A 10,203-nucleotide genomic window follows, 5' to 3' on the forward strand; every position below is an offset into this window, starting at 1 on the left:
GAGTTGGGCGGTGCAGGGGCTACGGCGCACGGCTGGTCGAAGCGAGGACATGGGCGGGTGCGGCTCGACGTCGCGAACCCGATGCAGGGGTCCACGTCCACCGACGCAGGCCGGAGGCGGCTGCGCACGCGGCGGAGCGATTCGGCGGCGGTGGCTCGCTTCGGTGAGCGCGCGCGGGGCAAAGAGAAGGGGGAGGAGGCGAACCAGGGGCACCACTGAGTTCCTTGCGCGATGGAGAAGCTCGGGCAGGTGTTCTTGTCGACGGAGATGTAGAGGAGGCGGAGATCGACGGTGGCGGGGACCTTCGCTCGACGGCGGCGGTGGTAGCGGCTCGCGGCTAGGGCTAGTGTGGCGGCGGGGCTTCGCTAGGGTTCCAGGGGGCGCGGAGCCTAGTGCAGGGCCTTTATAGGCCGCGGGGAACCTCGAGGAGCGCGCACAGGCTCGAATCGACGGTGGCAGCGGTGTCCGAGATGTGCGGCGAGAGGAGGGAGACGCGGCTGACGCGTGGGTCCGCAGCGTCAGCCGCTTGGAGCGACCGACAAGTGGGCCCCGCGTGGCAGCGGGTGCGCGCTGCTAGCGGGCCGAGGTGGGGCGCTGGGCCGCGGGCTGGCGGGGTGGGCCGCTGGCGTATGGGAGAGAGGGGGGAGTGGGAAGGTGGGCCGAGGGAGGGGTGGTCGGCCCTGGTTGGAGAAAAAACAAACGCTTTTCTTTTTATAAAGATTGATTTCTAAACTATTTTACTAAACCAATTTCAACACCCTGTTTGAATTCCTAATTTGAGATTATTTAGGAGCTTGTTTTCTTTAATACTTTTGAAAACAAAGCACATTTTCCTAAGATCATATTTTTAAATCATTTTCGACTCAAAACAAATTTAGTTTTCGAATAGGACTTTTAGTGTTTTATATATTATTTTTTTTCAGAAACCAAAAGGACCTAAAAGTTCTCGCTAGCAATTTTGAAATTCATTTTTCACACACAAGCTAAACAAAGCTAGGGCACAAAAGCACACAACCGCAAACATAACACCCTTCACTTAATTTTATAAAAGTTTTAAAAATTCCACAATTTTCTCTCTTTTTGAATTCAATAATTAAATAACCCTTGGAATATTTTAGAAAAATTTTAAATTCTTGTTTGGGGTTTAGGGTTTTCTAATAACAATCCAAAATTAAAAATTTTGGAGTGTTATAAGTTTCTATACCTATTAATTTCTATAGACACTGTGTATAGAAACTATGGTCGAGATAGTTTCTATATAATAATTTTTTATCCAATCACATTCATTCTCTCTCCATTCTCAACCAATCATATTACTTCATGTCTTCGATCTCGCGTAGACATGATTTCTAACTTAGGCTAGTGTCAGTGGGGAGTTTCCAACACATCTAATTTTGGAAACAATACAGAAGAATTTTATGGGGACGAAAGTCTCTCTACTTCTATAAAACTCTTATCATCTCTCACTTCATTAATACGGTGTCACATCAATATATTTAATGTCCATCAAATTCTGATGAAATCACATTAAGACTAGCCTTAAACCTTGTTTCTACGATTTTTGCTCTCTCTCTTTAATAACTACCTTGACACATGAGCAAAATGTTTAGATGACACCATAATTAATATCTATAGAAATTATGATAGTTTCTGCATAATGGACTAGATTTTAGAAGGATTTTAACTCGCAAATTTTTAGAGTCTTGAAATACAATAAAACTATTGGAATTCTTTTTATCCGAATTCTTAGTAGATACTCTCGATTAGACTAGAGCTAAATTTTCTCGTTAGGGGGAAGTGGGGATACAGGCAAAGGTAAAGTCGAGTTGGTAATTTAACGCGAGCCTAAGGAGTTGTTTGCAAGAAGAAACAGCAGAATTCCAAGAACCGCCGTTGTAATCACCGTCGTTATAAAGGCAGGCCTGGAAGCCCGGAAGAAAGGACCCCTCCTCTGCCTCTCTCACTCTCTTTTCGCAACCCACGCCGCGTCCCTTGGGAGTCCAGTGGAGTGGAGGAAGTGGAACCGTCAAAATGTCGTCGTCCTCGGCGATGCCGCCGCCGGCGTCGCCGCGGGAGCACGTGGAGAGGATCCGGCGGGAGCGCTACTACATCGGGCGCGGCGAGCAGAACCCGCTGGCGGAGGACATGCACCAGGCCGTCAACTACCTCTCGCAGGAACTCTACTCCAAGGACGTCCACTTCCTCATGGAGCTCGTGCAGGTAATCAATCGGCGGTGTAACTTCTTTTTTGCGCCTCTCTTGCTGCCGCTGTTCTTGTGTGAGTGGGAACTTAGTTCAGGCCGTTGAGGCTAGTATGCTCTACAGTTTCTGCAATTAGCTAATTGACTTGGGCATATACTGTAAACCGCTGTGTGAGTTGCCCTTTCTATATGCCTTTGTGTTCCATCAGATTATTTCTTTTTACTTTAGTGGTTGTGTGCGAACTGCCAAAGAGTAACTAGTCTGTATGTGTGTATGACTTTGAGTACCAATTTAGCATAATCCTTTTGTTAGCGTAATTTGTCAGCCCCCCTTTTCAGTATGATTATGATGAGTTTATATAATGATCTTAGTTAAGCCGTTGCATGCCCTTTGTTATTTTTGTTTCTACATATTTTTTCCACGTGGTCAGTAATTATTTTCTACAGATCTCAGTTTAAAAAGCAAGTCCTAATCCTTTTCTTCAATCAAGAACACAATTAATTGGAAAAACAAAAAACTTGTGAGCGAACAAAAACACTAATCCTTGATAAGCATTTATGTGACCAATCTACCTTATTTGTATCAGTTTCCTGGTGTTTGTTCATAAATCTTAATACTTCTCATATAGTCACACACACAAAAAAAAACCTTCTTCTCATAGTTTTGCTCTCTGTGTCAAAAAATAGAATGCTGAAGATAATGAATACCCTTCTGAAGTAGCACCTTCGTTGGAGTTTCTCATTACATCAAAGGATATTACTGGATGTGGTGCATCCTCAACTTTACTCATCTTCAATAATGAGAGGGGATTCTCTTCAACAAATATAGAATCAATTTGTCGTGTTGGGAAATCAACAAAGAAGGGAAACAGACATCAGGGTTACATTGGAGAGAAAGGTAAATATTTATAGCTTTTTTCATTCATTTTGTTTCCTTCTTCACCTTTCAGAAAAAAATATATTCATCCATGAAGATAAAATTAATTAGGACCTTTTGAGTCAATTTCAGGGAAATGACAGCAGTAAAAGATCATACGATATTTTAGTTTTGAACAACTGAAACTATGTTCAGTACTCAATATGATGCTGATCAACTATATCATGGGAAAGTATTCGGTGGAATCATGGAAACCACCTAAAATGGTATACTTAAGTTTTTAAAAAATGATACTGGCCCCCTCCTTATTGCACCTAATTTGTAGAAAGGTTGAGTTCAATTGAAATTTGGGGAAAGACTCACCGTCAGGCGGCACACCCTCTATTCATCTCTTCATACTTTTACATAATAGTCCTCTTATAAACTTCTGTTTACACCAACGCTCCCACTTAAGATGGGCTAAAAATATCTAACATGCATATCTTGTTACAACTTCGCTAGGTCCTAGACCTTTTGTGAAACAGTCCGCTAATTGACTACGTGATTTTACATATTTTAGCCTTAGGATCCTACTAACTTCTCCTTGATGAAGAATCTTTCAATCTCCACATGCTTAGTGCGGTCAAATTGAACTGCATTATTTGCAATATTAATTACAGCGACGTTGTCACAATGAAGCATCATGGTCTCACTTTTCAATAGCCGCAGCTCTTTCTACAGGCCTTTCAACCACAACATATCACACAGGCTCAATGCCATTGCCCTATGTTCGGCTTCTGTTGTAGACCTAGCCACAACTGCTTGCTTCTTGCTTCGCCATGAGACAAGAGCCTCCCACAAACACAATAACCAGAGGAAGACCTCCTATCGTCCTTGCTACTTGCCTAGTTTGCATCACAGTATCCCTCAAGATCTAGATGCCCATTCTTCCTTGACCATAATCCTCTCCCAGGGGTTCCCTTTTCCTCAGCTTGTTAGCCAGCTCAACACACTCCTCCGCCAGATAGTGCTCTACCCCTTTTCCTCCTAGAAGCACATTTACTCTCCTGGCCCGATTCAAATAACTGCTTCCCTCCAGCTTCACATCATTTGGCATTAGTTCCTGCTTCAGCTCATGCGTAGGAGTTCCAAAATCATAGACCTCATCTCATTTTTCATCTCTCCCTTGGTAACTGGCATATCTCCTGCACCATTACCACCCCTGTTATGCTGCTCACCTTTTTCCTTCCCTGCATCCAGATCCATATGTCTTCCTCAAGCAGCCAAAAACAGCACCCAACAATTCACTGTACTACCACCAGTCTGCACTATAGAGCAGCAACACTTTTGTTTACTTCACACAAACACAGAGCAACAGGAAGCAAATCACTCTCTTCTCCTATTCTTCACCAGCAGGCACCACAACAGCAGCAGCAGTACAGGAACCACAGCAACAGCAGCAGTACTCGGCTCTCCTTAACAACAGCAGCAATACGGGCTTAATCTGACCTCCCTTCTTTCCTTTCTCTCCCTCTGCAACCTTCTTCAGATGCACTTCCACAACTGCAGCACACAACGCTCTGCAGGAGCCTGTCCGCCGCTGGCATCACACACGCCCTGCTCCTTCCACCTGGTGTGACCTACGCTGCATGCGAATCACGCCTGCGTGCCACTTGCGCTGCCCACGGTGACGCCTGCATGGTGCTCACGCTGAAAGCCCGCGCACGCACACTGCACCACGGCTGATTTTGCGCCGCCCATACGAAGGGCACCCGTGCGTGCACGCCCGCAGTACTAGGGTGCTGCCACTCTGCTCGCACGCTGGACCTCGCACCACCGCCGCCACCGTCGTTAGGTAACCGTAACCCTAAGGAAGGCTCTCCATACCATATTTAAAGTTGGGGAAATACTCACTGTCAAGTGTGCTCACAGCACACTCTCCTCTATTCATCTCTTCACACTTTTACATAATAGTCCTCTTACAAACTTCTATTTACACCAACAAGTTTGTACAAAAATTGAGGTCCATGTGCACTAGAACACAAATGAGCTTGCATCTCTACTTTTAGGACATGTCCAATATATGGATTTACTATGACGTGCTCAGTTTTGAGTCTTATTATGGTAATTTCTAGTATTGCTCTTTAGGCTTTTTTTTTCATAATTCTACCAAGAAGGTGGTTTTCACCAAATAATCATAGATCACGCTAGCTAAAACAGTATTACTTGAAATTTACGTGTTTTCTATATAGTTTCTTTTCTTGATGGTAGAGATCTCATTGTGATACAAGCTCATATTATTCATTAAAATAAATATTGTAATTGTTTTTAGACAATTTTTTAATCCTATGTAACCAAAGCAATGCCTTTAAGATAATATAAATATTTTAATGTGCAAATGCACATGTTATGTTTTGAGATCCTAGCATGAGCATTCATTAAACTACACACTTTGGATGGATTACTTAAGTCAAATTAGATGAGTGAATTTAAACAATCGTTATGCTCATATTATGCACTGAAATTTAAATGAACTAGTTTGATCTCCTTAGCTATAGCTTAAATAGGCCAGTTTATCCTTGCATAATAATTTAGGTCGATTTACAGAAAAATGCTCAAATTTGTTTTATCTGCTGTCAAATGTTTGTAGCATATTCTGTCACTATCTGTTTACCTACCAGAACCAATTCATGCAAAGGATTACAGAACCTGCTGCATACCTGATTAGTGCATGTCGGCTTACTATTTGTGCCTAGTTTCAACTTATAATTTTGTGTTGCCTTTGATTCAGGTATTGGGTTCAAAAGTGTTTTCTTGATATCAAGTCAGCCCCACATATTCAGCAATAGTTATCAGATCAAGTTCAATGAGAAGCCTTGTGCACAATGCAATATTGGATACATTGTACCTCAGTGGGTGGAATCCACGCCTAGCTTTTCTGACATCGAAGCATTATATGGGTGCTCTAAAGTCCTACCTACAACTACCATCATCTTACCACTGAAGAGTGAGAAGATCGATGCGGTCAAGAGGCAGTTGTCAAGCATGCAACCTGAAATGCTGCTGTTCCTGACGAAGATCAGGAAACTTTCTGTGCGGGAGGATAAATCTGATCCCAACATTACAACTGTTAGTGAGATCTCGATATCTAGTGAAAAGAACTACCAGGCCAGGAAGGACATGCATGCTGAGTCGTACACACTCCATTTATCTTCTGAAGAGACAGGGAAAGATGAAGCTGAATGTGGTTATTATATGTGGAGGCAGAAATTCCCAGTAAAGCCAGAGAATAGAGTCGATAAGCGTGCTGAAATTGATGAATGGGTGATAACCCTGGCCTTCCCACATGGAGAGCGTCTGTCCCGTGGGAAGCAGCTATCACCTGGCATCTATGCTTTCCTCCCAACTGAGATGGTAACAAGCTTCCCCTTCATCATTCAGGCAGACTTCCTTCTTGCTTCGTCAAGGGAGGCTATACTGTTTGACAGTCCGTGGAACAAGGGAATTCTAGAGTGCATCCCAAGCACTTTCATGGATGCTTTTGTAACACTCGTGAAGTCTGATGCACCATCAATGTCTCTGCCATCTATGTTCAACTTTCTACCTGTCAATTCTTCACAGATCCCACTGCTTGAGCCAGTTAGGTCTGGCATCAAAGACAAAGTCCTTTCAGAGGATATAGTTCCGTGTCAGTCTTATGCTTCACAGAATATATTCTGCAAGCCCAGTGAAGTTGCACGGCTCAAGCCAGCTTTTTGGACAATCCTTGACAAAGCATTGGAACTCGGAGTGGATCTGAAGAATATGTCGACCCATGGAACCTATATTCTTAGCTCTCATTTTGACAACAGTATATATGACAGTGTGCTAAACTTTCTAGAAGTGAAAAATGTGAACCATGAATGGTATGCAAAATGCATTGAAGGCTCAAATCTTGTCAAGGAGGTACATGAACAGCTCTACCTGGAAATTATATATTTTGTTGCAGACAATTGGCAAAACTTTTCTGGCACAAGCATGTTGTCCATTCCCCTATTGAAGTGTGTTGATAGGGGTGGTGTTCTCTCATTCTGGAGCATATCTAGAGCTAGCCAGTGGAATGATAGGTTGTGCATTGCGTCTGAAAACAAGTACATATCATGGCTAATCAGCTGGAACAAGGAGCTTCTATCTTCTAACCGGTTCTTTCTGCCTCCCAGCACACAAACGGCTCTAGAAGATTTGTCAGAGAAGATAACTGTGAAAAACTGGCTTCAGAATCATGCAAAAGTGGAGGTTGTCTCTGTCTATAGCTATGGATCAGCTGTTGTTGATTCCTTGGGTTCTGATCAAAGAGCTGTCATTGCCTTCGCACACTTTCTTTACCACTCTTCCATGATGCTTCACATCGAGAGCTACTTCTTATCAGAACTCTGCCGCGCCATGCCAGTAATTGATAGCTATGGTTATGTTGTCAAGAAAAGAAATAGCATTATAGTCCCTGCTAAGGGGAGCAAATGGGTTGGTTTGATGGGTACAAACCCATGGAGGAATGAAGGCTACATTGAATTGTCTGCAGATTACAAGTCAGCAGGACATTTTGCTGGAAACTACACATCTGAGGACCAGCTATTGGAATTCCTCAAGACAAATTTGCAGGCTTCCGATGTGCCATTCATACACCCACCAGATGCCAGATTCCCTACTGTCTCATCACCTCTAACTGTGGACAATGCATTCTTGCTGCTGGAATGGATAAGGAATCTGAAGTCAAATGGTGTAAGATTACCAGACCTGTTCTTGACTTGTGTCAAAGAAGGGAGTTGGCTAAAGACGTCGGCTGGGTACAAGTCACCTAATATATCATTTCTGTCGAGCTCCAGTTGGGGTAGTCTTCTGCAAACGGGACCTTCCTTTGTTGATATACCAATGATTGATCAACAGTGGTATCACAACAAGCTACATATGTACAAAGAGGAACTCAAGGCAATTGGCGTGAGATTTGAATTTGAGGAAGCTTCAAATTACATTGGAAGTCGTCTCATGTCTATTGCTGCTGGTGGTTCGCTGACCAGAGAGGATGTGTACGCATTGCTTAGGCTTATTCGGTTTCTACAAGAGAAGGTTCTATCTGCGAGTGAACTGATCAAAAGTGTCAAAGAGGAACGATGGATGAAGAGTACTCTTGGCTACAGGTGTCCAGCTGATTGTATCATCTATGATTCAGATTGGGCAGTGGCATCATGTATCAGTAACCAACCATTCCTTGATGTTCCGTTCTATGGTGAAGCCATCCTCGAATATAAACCTGAGCTGGAGTTACTTGGTGTTATTGTGGGATTCAAAAACAATTACCAGCTTGTTATTAACAACTTCAAGTTCAGTTCTGATGAAATTACTTCTGAGGCTACTGTATTAATCCTCAAGTGCATCCGTTATGTGGGTTCATGTGATGATTTCATAAGGAAGCTCAAAGATTTGAAATGGTTGAAGACAATTGTGGGATTTCATGCTCCTAACATGTCCTTCCTTGTGGACCCTGAATGGGAGTGCCTTCTAAAGGTCTTTAATGGAGTTCCTATCATTGATTATCGATTTTATGGGCCTGTGATCAGTTCATACAAAGAAGAACTAAAGAAGACTGGGTTGATCACAAGACTCGATGAGGCATCAAAGGCTATAGCCCATATTTTCAAGCAGAAGGTGTTGAATTCCTCGCTTGAAAAAGCAGATGTCCTGGCTCTACTAGGATCGTATCGTCAACTGGCAGCACATGAGCCAATTCCAGTTGAGCTTTTCAACGCAATGCGTACTGAAAAGTGGTTGTACACCTCACTGGGATTCCGATCTCCTTCAGATGCAATTCTATTTGATGATGCATGGGAACCTTTGTCTCCAATAGCAAATTTACCATTCATAGATAATGGTGACTCTTATCATGGTTTAGGAATGGAGATACATGGCTACAAAGATGAACTGAAGGCGTTGGGTGTTACTGTTGAATTAAAACGAGGTGCTAGATTCGTCATCACAGGCGTCAGCATTCCCAGTGACCCTTCCAAGTTGTCCAAAACTACAATCTTGTCACTGCTTGGGTGCATCAAGAGCTACTTCACCCTTGCAGCTGGACCTCCTAAGGGCTTCCAGGAAAATATGTGCAAGAAGTGGTTGAGGACATCCATGGGATATCAGTGTCCGAATGATTGTATCTTCTTTGATCCAATGCAGTCTTCTGTCTGCATAGAAGATGGCCCTTTCATAGATGAAGCATTCTATGGTTCAGAGATAGCCTCATTTAAAGATGCTCTTACAAGAATCGGAGTAACTATGGATATCAAACATGGAAAAGATCTTGTTGCTCGACATCTGAGAAGCCACAATGATAGGATTACCATTTCTCGGATCTACTCATACCTGATGAAGAGCAATTGGGTGCCTGAAAATAAAAATAACAATTGGATTTGGATACCAAACGAAATGGATGGTGGAGAATGGGTGACCTCAAGAAGCTGTGTTCTTCATGATCCGAACAGTCTTTTTGGCCTGCAGCTTCATGTCCTGGACAAACATTATGACAAAAAGTTACTTGACTTTTTTTTGTACTCTTTGGACGTGAGGAATGGACCTGGTTCTGAAGATTACTGCAAACTATGGGTCAGATGGGAGAAATCCGTCCAGGAGATAGCTGTGTCTGATTGCTCTGCTTTCTGGAAATTCATTGCGACAAACTGGAGCACAAACACCCAGGAACTTCTTTCTGGTTGTGTCAAAGTTCCTGTGTGTACTGATGGAAAGATCATTTTATCAAAGAAGGAGGATGTGTTCATTCCTGATGATCTACTACTTACAGACTTGTTCAGCAAGCTAACTCAGCATTCATTTTTTATCTGGTATCCTGCTTCTATTCTACCTTCCATGTCTCGAGCAAGCCTTAACTGCATCTATGATAGCATTGGTGTTCAAAGAATATCCAAAGCAGTCACCAAGAATGATGCCTTCACCTTAGACAATTACCATTTCAGAACAGTTGATCCAAGTAAGGTGATCACGGTTGGTCTACTCAAAATAATTCTCTCATTCCTTGCTGATCCTGCTCTGGACATTCCTGCTGAAAAGAGGCACAGGATGGTTTCTTGCCTTCTGAATGTGACTGTCCACAGAGAGTGA

At 43.1% G+C, this 10,203-nt stretch overlaps 1 protein-coding gene across 1 annotated transcript; it reads left to right on the top strand.

The window, feature by feature from the left end:
• LOC8083108 lies at positions 1,956-10,203 on the top strand. The gene is made up of 3 exons (XM_021462071.1): positions 1,956-2,220; positions 2,889-3,099; positions 5,849-10,203. The coding sequence occupies exons 1-3, from the start codon at positions 2,032-2,034 to the stop codon at positions 10,201-10,203; spliced, it is 4,755 nt and encodes a 1,584-aa protein (XP_021317746.1). The 5' UTR covers positions 1,956-2,031.

This window comes from Sorghum bicolor, chromosome 5 (genome assembly GCF_000003195.3).
Source record: "Sorghum bicolor cultivar BTx623 chromosome 5, Sorghum_bicolor_NCBIv3, whole genome shotgun sequence".
Lineage (NCBI taxonomy): Eukaryota > Viridiplantae > Streptophyta > Magnoliopsida > Poales > Poaceae > Sorghum > Sorghum bicolor.